Raw genomic sequence first — 23463 nt, 5'->3', positions numbered from 1 at the left:
TGGAGTTTAACCAGGTCTCAGGTCTGCCAAGAGTATCCAGGGGGAATCACATTCGAATGGCATCTGCTGAGTTTTCTTATTCAGAGGGAAATAYATGAAAAAGGAACAGAAGTACAATGCCCAAACTTCTTTAATTGCCCTTGGTGGGTCCAGYTTTCAGAGATTATCCATGCAGGCAAGGTCAGTCATCCGTATTCTTGGAAAAAGGAGGATAAATGTGRGCTGGAGCACTCTGGGCCCTTCATTACCATGGAGGCAGAGCTTTCACCTCTCAGCAGAGGCTGCCTGGGCCTCGGGAGCACGGCAGGAAAATGCATTTTTTCTGGAAGCACCACAGCATTGGCTGGGAATTCAAAGGCTGGAACATTTGGAGCCTTGCACATCACACACATAAACAAGGAACAGAAAAACACAGTGTACAATTCAGATAGAAAAGCACCACTCTGATGGCCAGAATCCACAGCAAGCTTGGAAGGACAGAATGTGTTTTGGAATAATTTCCATTTCCTAATACAGATGAGTCACCTAAGCAGTGATTATTCCAAGAATTTCCATGTTTGCTGGGATTAACCYTGGGAGTTGTTCAGTGCCTCAGGAGTCACTAAGGCTAGCATGGCTCTGAGCTCTAAAATCTCAGTTAATAGTTAATTCTACATAGAAACAGAGACACAACAAATAAGATTAAAGATTCTTTTTTAAACTACAGACTGCAATTTGATATTTAAGAGCAGCATTTTTATATGTTATTTTTCAATCAGGTTYCTGGCCCTCAGGAGCCTTTTTGCACTCTGGCTCACAAAAAATTAATAGAACTTAAATGTCACAAGTCACCTGTGAAAACAAGACATGCTCCTTGCCATTGAAAAAGATAATTAGGTCTCATAACACACAGTTACCAGCTCAGAGTAGAAATGTTAACAGGTAGCCTGTCTAGACAACCTCACTGAGCATTTCTGTCTACTTCTCCCTGCAATTTGAATTTATACCCAGTTATTATTGGATACAGGGCAATCTTCTTGCACTTCTTAGAAAGTTTGGTAGATTAAAAAAAAAGTCAAATATTCACAGAGCCAAAATTAAAAATTGCATCATCTCTGACTATCTTCTTTCCACATCTTAAATGTTCTGGATTGTGATATTCCTAAGAGAGAGGAAAAACAGTAATTTTAAAGTTCTTGGACGGGCTGCTTTTGGGCAGCTCTTCAATATAAATAAAATCTGTGTGCAACTGTACTTTGTATCAAACTCTTTTCTCAGTTTTACTGAGAACCAAGCTGATTTGTGCCAGGAGCTGTGAGCAGGAAAATTGGCCCTTCATCTGCCACTTTCCTGGAGGCAAGGCAAGATTTTTAACTGTCAAATTCAGCCATCAAATGCAAAGAAACGTTTGTTTTAATCTACCTAAGTTACAGTGGATATTGATTCAGTTGACTGTGTCCTGAAACACAAATAATGAAAGGCACACATACGATTGAAGAATTTTGTTTGGTTGGTTTTTTTTTAAACAAGAAAGCAGAGCATAAAACCAGCATCATTTACTGTCAAGAACTGAAATACAGGAATTCAAAAAAGGAGTACAAAAGGAAAACCTAAGGAACAAAGTTTCTTTCAGAGAGCTTACAAAGTGCCTGCATATATTTATGTTCTGAGAAGACATGGGATTAAATGACAAGACAGTACTTTTCATGTTTGTTTTYACAGTCAATCCTCTTCTTCTGACTTCAATGTTCTGTGTTATTCTCTCATCCCAGCTTAAAAATTATATTTGAACATTACTCTGTTGTAGTAACATTGCTATAAAATACAAGCAAGGATTATTTTTCAGGGCAACCATTAATGAGTAATAATATTTACTAAACAGATGAGGTTTTTTCTTCTTTTCAATGAGATTTGACCTGGATTGTTAATTTGAAAAGTGTCCAAGTGAATCAACAGCCAYTGATGAGGAGATCTTCAGCAAAATCATCCATTGTTTTCAGAAACTCCTGACAAGATGTACAGGCTGCATCTGAAGGCCACCACTCAATCCAAGTGCTGGAGTCCAAAGGGTACTGAAATCTAAGAAGAGAACAGAAAATGTTCATTTGCTGCTAAGATTTGGGAAGGAAAATGTCAAACAAAAAAAAAAATTACAATATGGAAGTGCTTGCTTTGTGCTCATAATCCTGCTTTAAGTGCACACATCTGAYCACACATTGTGTGACTGTTGGTTGAATAATTTAACAATTAAATCAATTCTGTATCACACAAGAATTCCTACATACAAACTCTTCACTTTAAGAATAGATCTCAGCATATTCTGGTGGTAAATTACTTACTTGAAACTGTAACCAATGCTAATCCTTAAGGCTTCTTTTCCCATGATTAAATACTGCTCTCCTGGGTTCAATTCAACATCTGYACAGGTCTTCTTTTTAACAAAGGTTATTTCATTATCTTTTTGAGCAAAAGCCTCCCCTGAAGTAAAAAAAAATAAATCAAGAATTGGATAATTTCATTCAGGTTGGAAACACTGAAATGTTCTACAGTACTGCACAGCCAAGGGATTGCTTTGCCACTACTCTATAACATCAAAATTAATTGATATAAAATATGTCTCTTGTAAAAGACCTTTCAATTAAATCTGAATGGCAAATATGCCTTGTGCACATGAAATAATTTTATATTATAATAATTTTAAGGATCCATGGGATGCTTAAACTCTGAGGGAAAAGGAGTGAGTATCAGCTTCAGTTTCACAGGACCTACAAGCATCCACCTTTGCCACAGGGAAGACAGGGAGTGCCAAGAACATTCCAACATCMTCTCTCCCAGAAGCAGAAACACAGAACAGGACACTCACCCCTTTTATAGAGATCCASAAGAGTTGCAGAATATTTCACAAAGAACCCTTCTTCGGTGCTAGATAAGATGTTCACTTTATAAACTGCAGAACGACACAAACCAGAATCTGGTTATTCCTTGTTCCTGCAACACATCCTAACTATCTTACAGATGCTCAGAAGGAGAATATTCTGTACCTTTACAATACTAATTTCTGGGAATACAATGGTTAGAGAGGCAGGGAATACAATGGTTAGAGAGGCAAAATTCCACCCACACCAAATCTGATGGAAGCTGTGCGTAGAACTGACCTTTCTCTGCCCCAGTTCATCACCTTCATCACTCTGTGCCTTGCAATCACACTGAATTTCTAATCACTCCAGGGCTAAGCTGAACAAGGTGTTTTGCAGCAGCAGTGAACAAGCAAACAAACATTTCAGAGCAGGGCAAACAGGCAGAGAACTCCCCCTTACCATAGGCAGTGTCCCTGTGGCAGGCAGCCTCTCTGCGGCTCTCAGCAGTGACCGACTGGCCCAGCCTCTCCTGGACTTTACCACACTCAGCTGCATGGAGAAAGGGAAAGGCAGGGGTGAGAGGATGTCAGACATGTCTTCAGAGAAAAAATGGATTTTTAACAGTTTGGGATCACTAACTGGGCACCACCATAAGTATGGGATTGCATGCTGGAACAGTGAATATTTCAAATAGAAAATAACGCCCTCAAACACTTGACTTAATCCTGTCAGACATCCATGACCACACTGCACACTTGGGTTTTTTCTATTTTTTTTTTTAATATAACATTTGCAGTGGAAATAGTTGTGCTCTTATGAGGATTTTTTTCTTATGTTTAGTGTGGTTTTGTTCAAAGTGCCACACACAGCATTTCCCCACCAAGTGAAAGGAAAAATCGTGTTAAAACAAAGCTTACCTTCCATGCATTTGCATTCATCTCCTTCACACAATCTCACAAGTTTCTCATTTCCATAGGGGTTATAAAGGATAGTGCATTTTTTATCTAGAAGATCCAGAAAGAAATAACAAATACATGCAGAAAATCAAAGTCCAAGAAGTCAACATTGAAACTTGGCAAGTCAAAAGTCACCTGTGCTTAAAATAAGATGGATTAAAAAGCTGCTAAAGAAGAAAAAAAATATTTCTTCAGGAGGAATATAGAGTTGAAAGGCAAGCAAGGATGTGAAGAGCTGGACCACCAACCTGGTGCATGATATTCATACACAGTGAATGCAGCAGGATTTAGCATTCCAACCCGGAAAAGCTCGCTTACTCKGAAGCCAACACACAGGAACTGATTAGCTGGCACCTGTTTGAAAGACACATGAATTCAGGAGCTCTGAAGGAAGCAAAATTATTCCAAAGAGTAAAAGCAGTGCTTACGGGTAGGAAAAGGGTAACATACAGAGTCAATCTGCACGAGAACAYGCCCATCTTTTATCTCATATTCTGCTATCAACTGATCAACTCCATTGGCAAGCTGCAGGGCACAGAAAAAGATGGAAACAGTAAATATCACAGCTCTGATGTATAAAGGCAGTAAGAGAAAAGCAATCCTTGAATACTTGCAGTAGATAAATCCTCTCTRTTGGCTTCCATTCCACTGACCAGCCCTATGTCCATCACAGCATGAGCAGACCCCGAGCGGGGCTCCCTCGCACTGGGCCTGTACCTGAAAGAGATTAAAGCCAATTTTAGTTAATTACAACTGAAATGAAAGAGATAAATCCCAGAAAAACCTAAGGAAAATCGTCAACGTTTAGGCCATAGTAAACTCATAATGAAGCAAAATAGTCCCAATGAATAATTTCAAATTTACGCCAACATCATGCACAAAGAAGCTTTTAATACTTCTSTTCCAGGAGAACCCAAACATAACTTGAAGACTCCAGCCCAGAGAGATCATGACCTTTGGCTCTAATTCTGTTTACACACGTACATGGAAGTGGAGAAACAGAAAGAAAAGATCAGAAGATGTGGTGGAGTYATCAATAAGCTGACCCCTCAGCTGCACTCACTTTGCACAAGCCTCCAGGCGCCCCAGGGGCTCCCCATCTCCTCTGATGTGATCTGTTGGTATCAAAAAGGGCCAGAGAATTTCAGAACTCTCCAGAAGCAGCWGCCCAAAACTCACAAAGCATTTGTAGAACTGGAAAGTAATTCTTTCCATTGTCACGGGTGGTTATTTTTATAGGAATTCATTGTCTAGCCACAAACAAGTAACATTTACCTCTTTGATAATCCAGGTGAAAKGACAGCTTTAAAGTTTAATKTAGTTTATTGTGKGTTTATATTAAAACCATTTCATGGSARGAGCTCAGAATGTGGCTCCATACCCTGCAGTAACKGGACTAGAATGTTCAATACCTTACAGAATTTATTGTCACCATCCCATGCCCCACCATATTTCATTCTTCTTCTCACTCCCCCAACAGTAAAAACTCGTCCAAAAATTACTAAAAATGCGCCTAACAGAAATAAATTTAATATTAATTTTATTCACAAAAAGGCCATAGTTTCAAACAGGGCCAAAAAAAGCTTTTAGCAATTTATTTTCTGGTTTTTCATTTAGGAAGTGGCAGAACTTATTTCTTTTTTAATAAAAAACACTCATAGGAAAAGCAAGGATTTTTTTTCCCCTCCCTCCCTTGCACTGACCTGAGTAGCAACATTTAAAATTATATTAAYCCTTTACCAAGATCTCTTTTTGGAACAATCTTCAGTTCAAAGTTACAGGACTCTTCAGAAGTACCAATGGTGTTATACACTGTCCTCACCTGCACATGTACAAATAAATCAGACAAAACAGAAGCAGCATTAAACAAGCCTCAAARCTGGCATAAAACTGTAAAAACTCACACTGGGAAGAATATAAACAAGTCTGGTTCATTGGTAATATAAAAATATCAGCAAATAAATGGTCAGCACAGAAAGAAAATGGAGAGTTCTTGAGCAAAACCACAGCAATATTAAGAAAACTAGAAATTCCATTTAGGAAACCTGGCTGTATACTCACATTGACTGTAGCTATRCCAGTGCTGCTGCCAGTGCTTACAAACAGGTTATCATGCAAAGGTGCCTGAAGGATTGGTGAGAAACAAGAAGTTATGTATTAATTATTATTAATACATAATCAACATTATCAACAATTAGCAACAATTCATGTCAGATGATCTGTTCACATTGCAAATAAGTAACAGATTCTGTTGAAATATTAAATGTAAGTGAATGTTCAAATATATTAAATATAGCAGATAAACAAAGTCCTTAAACATTTTCTATACCAAATTAGGACCAATCTGTGATAAGAAAAGGCTACTTTAGCAGCTATTTCAAAGCTCAAATAATTATTTACCAAGATGCTAGGAATTCTGGTTTTCCTTTTAAAAGCAGTATTATTCACTCACTTCAATAACTCTTCCCACGAAATGGTCTTCTGTCAGTTTAAATAATTTTAAGGGTCCATTGTTTTTGTAGGATACTTTAACATCCATGTCCAAATGCAGTCGTTTGGCAAGAAGGGAATATTCAGTCAAGGCCTCAATGGCATTAATAGTGTCCTGTCAGAAATCAATTATAAAGAATTAACTCCAGAGATCCTATTATAAAATTTCTGTTCACAATAACTTAATGAAGGGAAGTCAGATTTTCCAAAGACCAAGAATATTGTGGAAATGGAGACACTTAATACTAATTCCAGGACACTGATGTTGGCAGTGTGGTCATTTAATTATATTATCCTCTTAAAATGTTTATATCACAGATCCATGGACTGGTTTTTGGTTGGTTAAAGCCCATCTCATTCCAACCCTGCTCTGGGCAGGGAAACCTTCCACTAGTCCAGGTCGCTCAGTTCCACCCAACCTGGCCTTGAACCTCCAGGGATGRGGCAAAATGTTTCAGATTTTGGTACTTGCAGAATAAAGACAAAATATCTAAGAGCCCACCTGYGTGGAATAAAATCCTCCCCCATGTCTTTGCTCTTCAGAGAGCCATTTGATCATGGGCGTGGCATAGTTTTCATCCCCTCTGAGCAAAGTAGTGAGCAGGGCATAGGCTGTGGTTTCAACCATCTGTGCAGTGCTAGGGCTGGGGCTTGGGTCATCTTCTGCTTTGAAAGCATCTTTCCAAAACCTGTAGATGGGAGGGTCACCTGCAGGAGGAGAAAAGGGCTCAGATGGAAGCACAGCAGCAGCTCTGCTACTCAGGGAGACTGCAGGAGCTCCTTCTGCACCCAACAGGGGATGGAAATCCACTTTTATGCTAAAAATGGGATGTTTAGGCTGTGAAGTGATGAGCAGATGTGATTCAGAGCAGCTGGTGGATGTGGGGACAGTGCTGGCACAGTACCTATGACATAGGCCTCCTTCTTGAGCGCTGAGAACGCCTCCCGTGCCGCCTGCTGGTCCAGGTCCACCAGGGCCAGGGCGTACGAGGTGATGGCCATGGTGAAGGGGCTCTGAGCCTGCTTCACGTTCTGTGCCAGATAATCACCTGCTCTGTTCTTGGCATCRTGGATTTTCTGCAAAGATGGACAGGTGACAGCTTACACCCATCACACCAACCTTTAGATAAAGACATCTTCCCTATCAAGACTGTAGAGATATATAATGTCTTCTACGATATCCTAAATCCAGAAATTCCGTGTTGTTCTTTTGGTGACTTTGAAGACAAAGATTAACAAAGCAAATAAATCTGTGAAACTGAAAAAAACCCTCTTGATTTCTTTAAACAAATGTTAAAGAAAGTGGAAGAAATTAGAAGCCCAGAACATGCCCACTGGTAGAAATAAAAATARTGTTTACCTGAGTAGGACATATTTTAATTGACCTGTCAATTCCAATAATACAAAATGCTGTGAGGTACAAAGATTTTTCTTTAGCTTCTCGGGGTAATGTACCCTACAAAAATMAAATATTGAAAAGAATTAAATAGGAATTAAAGTTGATTCAAATAAATAGAACTTTKGACTGTTTAGGTCTAAAAGCAAATAGAAATTCCTGTAAAAAATACCAGTTTAGTTGAACCTGAAAATACATTGACTGTTTGKAAGGTAATAGCTTATTTGTAAACAATGAGACCAAAATATAAAGTTATTGACAAGCCAGGACTATTATATTGTAAAATGAACCTAGATTTTTTTTTCTAAACACTGAGAAGTGGCTATGTGGGAAAACAGAAGGGTTTGCAAGATGGTGCTCTGCTTTAATCGAATAAAGAGAAAAGTTGTATTGTATGGGTATTTTGATGAAATTCAGCTTTAAATACCTTGCAGTATCTCTTGGTGCCTTCAGCTTTTGCTGTCTAAGCACAGAAAATGTTTGGGTTTCATACCTGTAGTTTCACTGGCTGGTAGGTGGAAAATTCATGGAATGACCCATCTGGCATCTGACAGCTATCAATCAGCCACAGAAGGGAATCACAAAGAGATAGTTGATCAATCTTGATGTATTGATGAACTTGTCCAAGAATCCTTAAAGCAAAAGCTGTCAACCTGCCAAGGAAAGCAAACAGATYCTGTTTGTTTAGATTGGCAGGGAGTCCCACACTGCAGAGGGCAGACACAAACTTGCACTCTTTAGGATTCTGTATCCTACACACTCCCACGGTTCCAAGAAATGATAGAGATTAAAATTATTTCAATAATTATTGCCCACTTGTGAAGTTAAATTTAAAATTAAACTAGGATCATAGGTACGAACTCATTACATCCCAAACCCATCTTGGTTGTCATGGTGTGAATCATGGACATGGACAGAAGATTGGGCAAGTGAAAGCAAGGAATCAAAAGATATTATTTGGAGTTTTTATTATTCAGTAGACTGCTTAAATCTACCATCATGCTCATGACTGGTTCTTGCTAAAATTATGAAAGCAAAGGAGTGAAATAAGCTTTTTTTTCAACCAAAATCACCTTTTAACTCACCATGTACTCCCTTGTCCATCCTTCCACATGCTGTAGGAGCGGTCAGCATTCCTGAACGACAAGATGCTCACAATTCCTAAGGGATACATCGGGCCCAAAGTAAATGATGAGAATTATATTTGCTCTCTCAGATGTATCACCTTTCTCACTCAGCAGAATTTAAGCACCTCTAGAACCCTGAAGCAAGAGAAGCAGTAGATTTTTCTACCTTGTTTCATTTTCCTCCTCATCTGAGTTCTTGATTTCAAGGTCTCAGGGCCCAGGATGTGCCAGTTATCTGACTCCTCCAGGTAGCGGAACACRTAAAATACTGGGGCAATGCTCATGAACTCAGCCTCTGCACTGCCCCTGGGCAGATGGGTCAGCATCTGCAGGCCACTGGGACTCAGGACTGTGGCTATCACTTCACCCATAAGATATCCTGTGGAAAGAAAATTCAAGATTCAATKAAATAAGACAGCATGAAAGCGAATTCAAGGGCAGAATGTGACTGACTCTCATGAGCAACCATTCTTTACAAAGTGCTTAAATTTCTACAAAACAGGGACTTGCAAAGCCTTCTCTCAAAAGAAAAAGAARCTAAGAATAAATTAGATGAATTTAATACAAAATAGGAGGAAAAGGACATACATAAAGGAAGTATGTTTGCAGTGCACTGAAAGTTTCAATTTACCTTTTACACTGACACTTCTGTCAATTTCTGTTTTMGGGACCAGATTTAGTGGGACTTTATATCGAAATTCTTGTAGTCTCTTGAATGAACCTGTAATTGAAGATGTAGATATGTATATMCAGCATATTGCACAACTGAAATCAACAGATGATTCAGCTTAATTGCCAGATTTAAGGTTACATCTACCCAAGAATTCAGCAACCAAACCTTGAAAACCCAAACTATTCCCAAATGCACATGCAAACTACATAAAGCTTTGAAAATCAACAGGTGCAAACCATTTATTTTTCTTTCATTACCAAATAAATGTCTGATCTGGACCTAAACTTTGTGATTTCTTACTTTAAATGAGAACATGCTCTATTCCTATTAATAAAGCAGCTGCTGAGGAAAGTTTACTATCATACCACACTATAAGATGCATATAAAGCTTCTTGTAAGAAAATAACCCAAGTATTAATCCAYGTTTTATTAAACCAGGGGCAGGAAATCCTTGGGAAAGGAAATATTTACATTATCTCAGGAAGGAGAATTTCCACATTAGGAAAAACTTGATCATCACAAATCAAGAACACGAAAAAATATTAGGAAGACACATAATCAATTCCCTTACCATAAACACCCTGTGGATCCAAAGTGAAACCTTCATGAAGTTCTCTCTTAATGCCTTCTGGCTGGAATCATTACGATGTAAGAGGCAGAAAATGGAAACACTTTTACTTAATCAAATAAATCAAAAACCCACAGTGTATTTGCTTTCTACTTCTTTTTCTGTAGTTGAGTTGGACTTAACTGTTGTACAGCTGCCATACATGAATTTAAGTTAATGTTCTAGCTCACACAATTCTCGAGAAAATGTAACAAAATATTTAAATAAAACATTAGGAAAGGAAAAAATAGCCCAAAAATGTGTTTCTGTGATAATCAAAACCAAACTTAGAATATTTTCCTTGCTTACAAATCTATAATCCACCTTTTTATATAAATAATAATAAAGGCTTAAATGTGTGTGTTTGAATATTAATTCATTTTTCCACTGCACACACYTCAGTGAATTCAAGAACATCATGTGATAATATTAAAATAAAGCAAAATTTCTATACTGACTCAATTGAACCCAATTTGAAATTCAAAAATGCTAAAAACATTTCGATTCTTTACTTACCACAACACGCAAAGTTTTAACWACAATTTCACTGTTCCCAGGGGTCAGCAGTGTAAAATTGACAGTGTGAAGACCCAGTTCCAACGGGAGTATCTGGAATGTAATTGCTGAGGAAGAACCACCATCCAGCTTCTTAAATTTACAGCTCTGCGTCCTCGATCCAGCACTTGCAGAGTCTCCAAAAGTACAGATTCCATTTCCAGCTGCTATTTTAACACAGTACTGGAAGGCGGAAAGATTTTAATTTTACATTTTCATGGCAGATACAACATCAGAGAAATATCAAAGCCACTGAAATCCTGTARTGAGCTTTCTATTACTGTAATGTTTTCTGTTTGCAATACGTAACACCAGCTTAAGGACTGGAGAAATCTGATCCAAGGATCTGTTTATACTGGATACTCCCAGGAAAAATGCTGTTTTCCTATATTATGTTAATCCTTCCATAGAACTCATTAATACAAATTACCTGAATTGCAGAGGTTTGATGGTTATAAATGGATCCTTTTAACTCAATTTGCTCCCCTCGTACCACAGAATAAGGAACATAAATGCTCAGGAAGACATCCTTCACAACATGGATTTCCAGAGGTGTAGCAACACAAATACCTGCGAGAATTAAAACCATTAAAACCCAGTTCTGATAAATCTGAAAAGGTCTTGACATTTTTCAGGGTGTACTTTGAAATTGCCCAAGGGTTTTAAAAGAGTCCAGGCTTCTGCTTCTTGATCCAAGCTGTTCTCTCCCACTCCTCACAATCCCTGCTGACATACCAGATTCTCTGGGTTTCTTTTTCCCAAAGAAGTTCAATGCTTGGACTACCAAATCTGTTGGAAAATCTCCAGTCCCAGGGCTACAGGTAGCAGGACAATATAAAGTTGTGCCAGAGAAGAATTACTCAATGKTTCTTTCCTTTTTACTCACTCATAAGCCTCTGTCATACACAAGACAGGCTTTGCTTTCCCAGCCACTGACACTCATAACATGACATGAATAATTTACTTTCCCTAAAATACACATTTTTGTTTCCTTTTTCTGCCTCAAAACCAGAAAGTGAACATTTTTAGAACATAAGTGTCAAACTCCTGAGAGTCCACAAAGCTTCCTGGTTCTTTATCTCCAACCTACCTTGATCAGAAATGCCAACASCTTGTATTTCCCAGGTAGTCAGTGAATCAGGCAAGGTGACAGACAGAGTCTTGGACCTGTGTTAAAAGTGTTGTCACATTTACCAGYCACCATCTGTTAACAGCACATCTCACCACAGCAACTCCTGCATCCAAGAGACACTCGGGGAAGCTGAGAGAGTGGCCAGCAAAGAGGAATTCTAGATTTTCATTTGAATCAGCCTGGTTTTATCCGATTTCACTTWAGCAAGGTATGAAGTGAAAGGAGAAGTGACTCAACAATCAGGGCAACATAYAACGCACAGAACATGGAGGGAACATGGCAGAAATAGTTTGCTTGGGTAAGACTCCATTTCAGCACACACCTCAGCTGCAGCTAAGGTTAATTACCCTGTTTACTTCAGTTTTACCTTAAGACATTTCGCAGGGTTATATGAGGAACCACACGCTTTGGAGGAACTTCGTGAACTTCCCATAACCAGCTTTCAGGGAAGTAGCTACGAACTTGTGCCTCATCCAGGTCCAATACAGACTCAAAATCTGAAGAACATAAATAAGGCAAATAAAAAAAAAAATATAAGGAAAAAGGTATCTGAATATCCTCAGTCAAAGATCTGTGTTAATGCCACCTCATCCATTTGCACATGTGAAAACTTGTCCCATATCCTGACAGATTAACTTGTTAACAAGCAATTATAGGGAGATAATGGAAGACAAGGAATTAGACACTCCCACTGATCTTTCCTGAGATGTTGCCCATTGGCTGCTTTGGGCCTGGGCAAAGGATTCAAATTTACTCATAGCATTCAAATTTACTGTTAATACTATGTAATTGCTGCTCTGCTTGTTCTAAATGCAGGCGCATGGAATAGAGAGCTGAACAGAATAAAGAACTGCTCTCCTACCCCTCTTCAGGGATCCACAACCACAGTCTTGGAAGACKGGTAAACTTCTGTGTGGAATAACCCTGGTAGGCACAAGGAGGGGTTAATAGGCTCCATCACCTCTCTTTCCCCTGTTCAGGACACCCAGAGCTCTCATACTCACGCATTCTGGCCAACATGAGGAGTTTATGTGGCTCTTCCCGCCGCAGCGTGTTGGCAAATTCACAGCAATCTTCAAATGCAGAAATGCACTTTTGGCTCTTCGGAATTCTCTTAGCTCTGTCGTTGCAGGTCTCAGAGATTGGATATTCTTTAACTCCAGCCATGCAGCATTTCCGGACTTCTGGATCTCGGTATTTGAATACTGAAATAAAACCAAAATAATTCGCTTCCTTGAGATGATGTTTTTATTTCCAAATTCTCCTTGACTTGTATACAGGATTACAGTGAAGAATCATTTTTGAGGATGAACTTGTTATTTTTCAAAAGCTAGTGACACATGCTTAATAATTACTGTTCTGAATTAAAAATATAATTTAGCTCAAAAGAGTTGTATTACATTTTCAGATTTATCAGTCAAAGGCTCTTCTGACAAGCTTGCTCTGGCATTTGGTGACTGGGAAAGACTGCCATKGGATAGTTTTCAATTATATCTCTTCAGAAAATGAAAAGATCACAGAATCACAGATTTGAGTTGGAAGGGAGCTTAAAGATCATCTCATTCTCATTCCSCCTGCTCCCATGGGCAGGGACAGCTTCCACTAGCCCAGGTTGCTCAAATCTTAAATATGTGCTGTACTTTTAAGGTGCACTTCAATCCTGAAAGGCTTTAGAAATGGGGTTCTCACTAAAGTCATCTTCTGTATTTGTCAGTCTCTCTAAAATACATTAAAATTAGTAAGCAAACACTCAGATTCTTGATTTCTAATGGATGTGATTTTCGTTCATAATTATGTACTTTAAAATATTTTAGCACCTTTTTTCTGTATCTTTTCTCTGAAGTCAGACCGCTTGGTTCTTAACACTTCMTGGCAAGGTTCACCTGTCCAAAAAGTAAATAAATACAGACATGAACTTCCTTTGTAATAGCATTGTCSTCTTAAAAATAATTACATAAAATCACATTCTAAATGCACAAAACCTTTTCTGTTTGCTATTTTAATCACATAAAAGTATTTTCATTTCAATTACCGCAACTGATCCACAAGATGTTTTCCTCCTTGAAAAATCATGTTTATGCACTCCCTTGAGTTCYAGCATGATAACTGAGAATGACAACAGAGTATTTCTGAAAATAAACCCCACAATTCCATGGCTGAACCGAAGGAATGTACCTGCTTCATTGGAGTCATCAGCGTTTGCATTGGTCAGAAAGGTGAGCCCGGCCATTCGGAACACGGCGACGTTGTTCTGTCCTCCTCCRGCCCCACACCCAAGGTCACTCTTTTCCAACTGCAGCAGTATCTGAGGAAGAACACACATGCCATGCTACCAGAAAGCCTTCAAAACATAACCTGGGAAGGTTATGGGAAAAATAAAGAAGGAGATCATCATCTCCATGGCTCCTTGAGCAACCTGGTTTTGGCCAAGTCTGTGGAGTTCTGATAAGACAGTTCCAATCTGCCTTTAAAACCACAATTTACATCTACTGGCAATCAAAAGATAGTAAATTAATTCTTTTAACAGTTTTTCCTTCAATAATTTTGAASTGCAGATTTAAACCAACAGCTTTCATTCTGGCTTGAATTGTCTTCTGCCCATTTTCAGGCAGTGAGTGCATGGCACGTGCCAGTAACTGACTGTGAACATGAAACAAAGAGCCACTTGATTTTYTTTTATGGCTGCTACCTCACCTTGTCCATTGCTCTCTTCCTTCTTCCTGTGACTCCATATATTGCCTTGTCAAGAGATGACAAAGCAACAAAGGAGCTGAACTGGGTTGTCATGGTGAGTGATACAACCTCTGCTGGCTTCAGYGGCCTTTCCCCTGACTGCAGCTTAATCTATAAATTGAAAACAAATATCAATAATTTTTAAAGCACATTGATCTGAAATCAAACCAGCTGAAGGCAGACACTTATTACAAGTTAAGTGTTAAAGAACTTGTGTAAGTCCAAGATAAAACCTGGTCATAAAATGAAAGCACRCCCACAAATTTCAGGGCCTATTTTGCTACTCACATCAAGGCTATTCCCACATTTCTGTTCCACATTCAGCCAAACTGAATCAGCCACTAACTCTGCAGCTCCTTCTCCCATGACTATGTAGTAAACAATAAGACGTGCTGAAGGAACCATGTCTTGGGTTATCTGAAAAGTTACATGTTCGTATTCCAAATCCTTAATTCTCTTCTGCGTTCCAAAGCTTACTATCTTCCCTTTTGATGTGATCTATAGTAAAAATGATGGAGAATAAAAAAGTCAAATTTTATATTCAGTCTATTTTTCACATGTAATAATTATTTGAATTGATATCTTCCAGTAAAAAGAAATGCTGTCTGTGCACTTCTTTTCCTTCATCTACATTAAACCTTTTGAAGTAGCTCTTGAGACTAGCACTACTTGTTCTCAGTCCCAGTCAATGTCAGATAAGAGATCAAAAAAATGGACTTAATATATAATTTAAACATGAGACTTGGTTTTCTTCCTATAAAGCTGACAGATTGTATCTGAAGGGAAGCAATTTTTTGAGCTGCACATATTCTATGCTGAGGATAATTCTTGATTGTTGAGGTTTTCTAATCCATGACCATATATATGAAATTGCAATTCAATATTTTATGCAAAACCATCTGTTACTTACCAAGTAGCTGTAGTGATGTATTTTATCAATGTAGTGACTCTGGGGATAAACATTAACATGTATAACATCCCCTACTTCCAGGGTCTTGTGGTTTGAAGCCCAGTCAATATAGAGATAACTCTGACTCAGTGATGAATAAGCTCTTGCTTCATAGGTTTTACTTGCTTGGCTTTCATCTGAAAGATGTGGATCTRCAGTTTTTACCTGGAAAGGTAATAAAATGTCTGAAGGGTTTGAGCATGGAATTATACCTGAGTAAACACGAAATGACAATACTAAAATCATTCTGCAATATGTTGTTCAGAGGGAGTAATAAAACAAAAGCCAGCTCAAGAACGTACTCTCRAATAAATAATTATACCCTTGAAAAAATAATTTAACAAAACAATTTAACTCACTTGAAACTCCAACATTTTGCTGTTTCTTGGGATATTAGCAACAAACAAAGCAGTTCCATCACTGATGCTTGTTTCTCTTCTCCCATCCTCTGAATCCTCTGATATCAACTCAGACTCATCCATTTGCTCATCATATGATTTTGCAGTGACAAKTACAGGGACATTTCTTACAAATTGACCCATGGTGTCTTTCACCTGCACCTGTTCAGCAGAATAAAGAATGGGTGATATTTTAAAGGARGAAGTATCCAAGCTGCTCAGCTGCTTCTACAACAGTCAATGGAAATTGGAAGTGTGTTCAGACGTACAGTGACAGAGAGAGGAAATAACAAAGCTTGGATATTATGAGGCTGGAGTTGCAACCACCCCGCTCCTGGGAACTGACCTTAATGAAGTAGGGAAGTCCAGGCTTCACAAAGAGTGGAGTAGCAACCAAACTCAGCTTGTAAGGAGAGACAGCAAACCTGACTCCAGCAAACTCCACTTCACCACTGAGGCCACCTAACAAAACATGGTACCCCACGTAACAAATAGCCAAAAATAAGTTTAATCTCTAATGAAATTAGAGAATGGGCTTTTCTTCCTTACACATTTTTGGAAGAAGAACTTCTGAATATCACAGAAAGTTTGCTATTAGGAAAGTTATCCATGTAAATGTCTTTTCTAGYTCTGTTCACACTTGCAGAAGTGATAAGAAAAATTTYAATGAAAAAGCAACTTACCYGTAGACTCCAACACTGACGCCACAATATATAAATATGACCCATCCAATGCTTCCAGACTGTCAAACCCTATAGAACGTGCTGCTCTCTYACTGTTAAAATAGAACTCAGCAACTCCATTTTCCATCTGGAAATGAAATAGAAATCATCACTTTATAGTCAATAATTTAGAAATAATACATAGTTAGGCTGTATGCAGATTCAACATGTTTCTGTTCATTRTGTATTTTCAGAGCAAATCAAAGGTGAAGATGTTTTAATAAAGAATTCTTTATTYCCTAGAACCATTTTAAATTAATCAACCAATGGCACATATTGCAAAGTTTGTATGCAGGCTCAGCAAGAGGTAAGGATAACACAGAGATATCTTCACTCCATGAGAGAAGGGGATAATTAGTGGAGAACAGACTCCCCACAGTAAATCAATGTAACGTTGATCTGATTGTCTCTATTTGATTTCTTTTATTCTCTAATAGATAGCAATTAAGTTATTTCATAGGAATTGTAATCACACAGTTTGGCCAAGAGAGTAATTAAACCAGATTGAAATGACATTGTCTCAGATGTTGCCTTTTAAGTTTCATTTCCAAGTGCATTTCTCTGCCCCTGATGACAGCGTTACACAGGAAAAGTTCACACTGGGGAGCTGAGGACACAATTTAGGACTTGAGGCCCATTCTCAACAAATTTAATGGAAAAACTTCAGTGGAGTTGGATCAGTCCTGAATTATGCATGTGAATTCTACACAAACTTGACTTGCTGCTTCTTACCCTCGTTACAAGTAGTGCCTGAGGCATCATTCTTTTCTCACTTTCTTCAATTATCCCAAAACGAAGAAAAACCTCAGCACTCGGAAGCTTTTTGTTGTAAAAATAGCTGAGAATAAAACGATATCAATGCTTTCAARATTACTTTAATGGCTGCAACAAAGCATTTGTTTTTCAAGAGTAATTGCCTAGGTAAGAGATGGAAAACAAATGTCTGTGTATTTTAAAGACTGTTGTTGAAAAATAAGCACTTTGGAAGAATTTTAGAAGGGTCACTGAGATCTCTTACAGAGCAGAAAAAACTTTCATGGAAGGGTTGCTTGAGGAAAAGAGGAAAATTCTGGACTGAGGAGAATCATTTTCAGGTAAAAGAAGAAGAGATACAAAATATTCAGTACTCCAAGCCAAATTTCCTTACCTGGCTTTCACCACAATCCTGAACTTCTCAAATGTATCTGAACTAATATAGTTATGCTCCGGCTCGATGACAATTGAAAAGCTTGGCAGTGCTGAAAATTGAGTAGAAAAAAACATCACTTGAGTGTGTTTTATCCATGAAGCCACAGGTACTCAGCCACTGAAGAAYTGTGGCCATTTCAAGGGGTTTGAGTTACTGAAAATACTAAAAATGCAGGTTCACAGTATGGGTACATCTTACCATATTCCTTAACTTCAAATTTTGCCTCAGCAGAGGTTACAAAATCCTTCTTATACTTGGCTTTAATCTTCCAAACTCCATATCTGTGAAATGTCAACAATCAAACAGTTTTTAAGAAGAAAACTAATGTTAAAGGCAAAAATTATTATTACTGCTTAATAATATTTCATGGTAATAGTCTTTTATAGAGGACAATACTGCATCAAATTTTTACACATCTTCAATGCCTACTTGGAGCAGATCCCCTTTGATATATCACTAATTAATGGAACTTATGTTAAAGCATTGAAATAAAACAGAAAATAAAATCAGTTATAAACCAGTTTCTCAAGCCCTTGCTCTCATCCTTCTGCCTTCTCAACAATGCTTCAGCACCCTCTCAAGACTAAAAGGAGAACTGAAGAGGTATTTATTTTTTATGCTGCTGTTCGTGGAAAATGCGATTTGTATCAATAGATGGATGAAATATGAAACTTTCCCCATGTTGAAATCAACACACCTTTCATGCTGTTTAGATCTCTACAGTAGAAAGCTTTAATTGTCATTAATGTTTCTTTTTAACTGAGCATGAAAAACATATCAGTAACTTCTCTTTAAAGCAAACACTCTGTCATAAGGTCCTTATTTATATCACAGTGGCACTTTATGTGAAATGTTAGAAATCTCCAAGTTTCAAGTCATGCCCATCATGCAAAACCACTCTATGACAATAATTAAAAAAGGCATTTTTATGTTAATAATTCACAGGGAAAAAAAGTATTAAATAAATCTACTTAGGATTAGAAGGAATCTTGAAGTCAGGAAAAGAAACTATTCCAGTAAAATCCTTTTCTTCCATAATATCCACTTCTACCTCTTCAGGATCCTTTAAATGATAAGAGGAAAGAATGAGCAGTTACAGATTGTTCTTATCAAAAGAGGAAACTTTATCCTGTGATTTCAGCGACAGTCTGGCCATAACAGATTTTTCTAAAGAGTTTCAGAGTTTAAAACCACAAACACTTGTAGAAGTATCTCAGACTGAAATTAGGATAAAAGCTTTTCCTCTGGTTCCAGCAAGYAAAAGCTGTGTTTAAAATAGCTAAAAAATTACTGTAATAAACAGCCAGTTGTTAAAGGCTAAATACACAGTAGATACTGATTTTTTTTTATCTTAAATTAAGCAAATAGTATAAAAGCCATATATTATTAAAACTCCCTCAAAAATGCTTTCCCCAGATATTAAAGATTTTTTTCTTTTTTTTTTTCCTAGTCTATAGCAACTTCAGATGTGGGACTCAAAAACCTCTATACAACTGCGCAAAGCCAATTTTACATCTTTTAAAGGATGTCTGGCTACCTGMAAAAACATCTAAGAGTCATATTAAACACAGATTGCAATACTGGTTTCCCATCTTCCTACCCACCTTTGTTATTACATTTACAGAATATGAATATTAAATTCAATTACAACTCACCACAAAAGTTAGGACAATCTCTCTCAGAGCTTGCTTCAGTTCCTCATTCAGAGAGTAAACTCTGATTTTCACTGTAAGAATTATAGCAGTAAATCTCAAAGTCAAGCCAGCCAAAATTTCACTAACATTTTTAACAAATTCTCAGGAAAATCTTTCACTCTTTGTGCCACAAATTAGTCATTTAGGTCGAGAAGAGCAGGGAGAAATTATCCGAGTATGATCAAATAGTTCAAAATATTATTCTGCTGATTMAAGCATTAAACATCAGCAACACAACCAAGAGCTGAAAGAACATTTAGATCCTAATTCTTTGGCAGAGGCAGCAGACTTTAAAYACCAGCCAAAAGAAATAAGCATTATTCACCTGATTGATCAGGAGTATAAATTGGTTTGTCCGTATGAATAAAAAGAAACCCATTCTCATAGGAAACAGGAACTTTCTTAAATCTTGTAAAGTGTGGAGAAACAGCTTCCAAATACACRTATTTGTCTGAATTATCTGTTCTTGGTAAATCTGTTGGTTGAACCTGGGGGAGATGAAATAAAGGTTTTAAAAGATTATTGAAATATTTTTCACGTGTTTTTTCCTACTGTATTTTTTGATGAAAAGRGTATCTGAGAAGTAATCACCATCCTGGGGTTAAGTACCATTAAATAAAAATATCCACACTCACATGGTTTTATTCCTGCTTATGTGATAGATGATGGTCTGTAGCATTAAGCTACAGATATTTTGCAATTTTGCATTTTATTTATGYCCAGAACTAAACCAGCAAAGTTCAAAGTTATGAGACTACAACTGCACATGTTATCAGATTTCCATTTATGCACATGATGAATCTCGGCCMCAACAAATCTGCTGCTGTGGCTGGTACTTTGATTTGATTATTTCTCTTTATTTTTTAAAGTTATGCAACGATGGTTTGCTTTTAGAACAATTTGATTCTATGCTTTTAATTCAGTGTCATTCCTTTACACTGATTTTACACTCCATAATTTTAATTTCACACCAAAAATTGGGTCATTAGGCTTCCCTCCCCAGTTTAAACAACTGAAAACTTACACAACCTTTCCCAACACTTATCACTAAATGCTAACAAAAGGACTGGATGAAAAGYCTGAATTCCTTACTGTTAAAGTTGTAGCATCTTGGAATTTGTTGGCAGGAGTTAAGGAAATCAAACCATCTGAATACACAGTACGTTTATCTGGAAAGCTCTTTAGGGCAACTTTGACTTGAAATTGCTCATCGTAACCAAATGCTTGAACTACAACTTTCGCTGGGGACCCAGCTCGGAAGATYTTTGGTGCTGTGAGGACATACCTGTACATGGAATACAAAACAATAAAATTACAATTGGATTTCTTTTGGATTTCTTTCTTTCCTTTGTAATTCAGCCATGTAAACACCATTAAAGCAAACAGGATAATCAGGTTGTTGTAAGATCCTAATTAAAATCCTATTTGGAGACTGCCCTTTGTATTGGCTCTACTTAAATTCTGCATCTACTTACCCAATAGAGGGGACAACAAGCAAGTAACATTTCCAGTAAATTCTGCATTTGCTTTTACTTACGTTTTCTCTTGGCAAAAAGTCGTTCCAGAAAACAGCAAAACAATTAAAGATATTAAAATAGACATTGTGTCTGGGACAGCAGCAAACCATAGATGTWAGCGAGGCTGGGTTGAACAGCCTCAGCTGTGGGTGAGCAGAACCAACGTATTTCACTCACAGTTAATAATTAACTGCAGATCATTCTTTACTAAAGCATTATTGCCCCCTCCTAAGGATGCCAGAATTGCTAAACTTAGGAATTTTTTAATTTAGGATTTCAATTTTTAATATGTCCAGAGCAATCATGTGTCAGTCCTCACTTTCTCTCAAACAAATGAATTAATAAAATAATTTTTAGAGGTAGAAAAAAGCCAAAYAAAMAAAAAAATAGATTCAGTTTATGCTTAATAAAACATTTTTTTTAAATCAAAGCGATTTTAATTTTGTGTCTGAAGGAAAAAAACATTTGAGTTATATCAAACAATGTGTGGATGCCTTTGGACCAGCATTGTTTTTTCGTAGTTTTGAAATATTTGTATCCCAGACAATGCCAACTTTCTGACTGCTCCCATTACAAATAAAAACTGCAATATGAAAATACTAGGGCAAGATATATCAGCATGCACTATTTTAAACAGCATTTTGAAAAAAAAAAATTAAAAAGTTTGCAAAAAAGCCCCCACAACTAATGCTAATAAAACCTTTGAAGGCCTGGTACCTAGGATAGCACCTCAATAAATAAGTTTGTGTAAAGTTAAACAAAGTTGTGCAAGAATGCTGAAGTTCAAACAAATATTGAGGTCAACCTTTACGGGAAAAGCATTTACAAAACAGTTTCTTATTGATATAAAATGAAATTACAGTAAGGTCAATGTCTCACCAAGTGCAATGAACCAGACAGGGAGAAAAAATAGAATAAAATCTTACAAGGCATTAAAATGAGTGACCAAAATACCTATTATTAAATACCAAGAAGTGTAGTATGGAAACGATAAGGTGGAAACAGTGAAGAGCACCGTGAAATACTTTAAAAGTCCAACAATACTTTGAAATGGTTTTTTAATCTAATTGCACTCCTTTCCCACATTTCTCACAGACACAGCCTACTGATTTTTCAACCTTGCATTTCAGTTACAGATATTGAATTAACACAGCCCAAAAGTGCTAAAAGGAGATTTACACGCCTCTGTAAAAATGACAGTGATTTAGACCGGACACACCGAGTTTATATTTATAAATTAATCATGTACTTCGAACATGACAAAATAAAGCCTGTTTATACACCATTGTGCACTAGCATGCTAACGTGCCACCCACACAAAAGACAGATAAGGAAAAAAATCCWATCAGCAGCTTTACACAGCGACTTTAAACAGACCAAAATCCCTCAAGGTTTAATTGTTTATGCAGCGATTTCAGCCTCTATTACCACAAACACCTGAGAGCCCGKCCTGAGGCGCTGAGGGGAGGCGGCAATAAAAAGGCGAGGCGGGGGGCGGGGCTTCGGAGGCGGGAAAAGCGCGGGGGCGGGGCCTCKGCAAAGCCACGCCCCCTCCGCCTCATCCTCTGCCGCCACCGAGCGGACAAAATGGCGGCGGGGCGGCCCCTCAGGGAGCGCCCTTAAAGGAACCGCAGCGSCCGGGGCTCGGCGGTGCGGCCGGGGATCGCTCGGTGACGGGGAGGAGGAGGCGGCGGAGGAGGAGGAGGAGAGGTGCGCGCTGAGAGCCGGTGCCATCCTTCGGCAGCGCCCCGAGGCCGCCCTGGCCGCCCGTGCGGCGGCGGCGAGCGGTGAGGCGGCGTTACCATGTCAACGCAGGTAATCAAAGCGGAGGCCTGGSAGGGCGGCCCGCGGCCGGTAACCGGGAGGGGATGGGGGATTGGGAGTCCCGGTCCCCGGGTCAGCCTTCGTCTGCTCCGAGGAGGGTGTCACTGCGAAACCACAGCCTGTCCTCAGGAAACGGCGTTAAAACCACGACCTGCGCTCCATGAAACATGAAGGAACGCCCCAACGTGGCTTTTCGTTAGCGCGCCAGCATCTTTCTCCTTCTGCCCCTTCCATTCTCACTGTCTTGGTCCTGTATAAATTGTGTTTCCAGGYAATGGGTTTAAAAGTGTGGTCCTTATCCTTTATCCTTTCCCCCCTTTACTTGTCCTTATTTCTTTTCCAATTTCGGAGAAAAAAAATCCGTCTGAATGAAGAGCATATCCTCAAGACACAATGTAATCACTCGCAGAGCTCCAAGTTCCCCTAACAGAAGACTTTTCTATCTTAAGGAATATTTTAAAATGTGCTCTTTGTTGGCTGGGTGGAGGTGTTAGTAAAGCTCTGTCCTTTGGAGATGGTTGCTACAAGGCTTTGTCTCACAGTACATGACATTTCCTACTCTTATCCCTGGGGAAATATGTTCATCACTGAGGGAACTTTCTGTTAACATTCTCTGGAATTTCCCAGGCAGTCACAGGATAATTTGCAGAAAGGAAAACTCTGG

General features: G+C 38.3%; 2 protein-coding genes across 2 annotated transcripts in view; one reads left to right on the top strand and one right to left on the bottom strand.

Moving 5' to 3' along the window:
* Positions 1 to 716: 716 nt before the first annotated feature.
* C5 (complement C5) lies at positions 717 to 21075 on the bottom strand. The gene is made up of 41 exons (XM_057372965.1): positions 20996 to 21075; positions 20551 to 20743; positions 19784 to 19946; positions 19420 to 19490; positions 18736 to 18827; positions 17963 to 18045; positions 17723 to 17813; positions 17308 to 17413; positions 16537 to 16663; positions 16200 to 16315; positions 15815 to 16015; positions 15417 to 15620; positions 14795 to 15004; positions 14468 to 14617; positions 13949 to 14078; positions 13591 to 13656; positions 12778 to 12978; positions 12141 to 12270; positions 11732 to 11808; positions 11072 to 11211; positions 10603 to 10824; positions 10051 to 10111; positions 9438 to 9527; positions 8973 to 9185; positions 8765 to 8840; positions 8173 to 8332; positions 7644 to 7739; positions 7189 to 7360; positions 6786 to 6991; positions 6246 to 6398; positions 5855 to 5917; positions 5534 to 5615; positions 4857 to 4908; positions 4408 to 4510; positions 4244 to 4318; positions 4042 to 4147; positions 3755 to 3841; positions 3297 to 3386; positions 2843 to 2926; positions 2319 to 2457; positions 717 to 2058 (listed from the first exon to the last, which is right to left on the bottom strand). Exons 1-41 carry the CDS (start codon positions 21058 to 21060, stop codon positions 1929 to 1931), a joined length of 5076 nt encoding a protein of 1691 aa, XP_057228948.1. The 5' UTR covers positions 21061 to 21075; the 3' UTR covers positions 717 to 1928.
* Positions 21076 to 22676: 1601 nt separating this feature from the next.
* Positions 22677 to 23463, top strand: part of CNTRL (centriolin) — a 26406-nt gene continuing 25619 nt past the window's right edge. Inside the window, exon 1 of the mRNA XM_057372963.1 lies at positions 22677 to 22790. The gene's annotated coding sequence lies outside the window, so the exon portion shown is untranslated. The remainder of the gene's footprint in view (positions 22791 to 23463) is intronic.

The sequence above is a fragment of the Malurus melanocephalus genome, unplaced genomic scaffold, assembly GCF_030028575.1.
Source record: "Malurus melanocephalus ecotype Western Australia unplaced genomic scaffold, MMel_1.1 scaffold_181, whole genome shotgun sequence".
Taxonomy (NCBI): Eukaryota; Metazoa; Chordata; class Aves; order Passeriformes; family Maluridae; genus Malurus; species Malurus melanocephalus.
The sequence above is the reverse complement of the archived record's forward strand: the minus strand, read 5'-3'. Positions and strand labels throughout refer to the sequence as shown.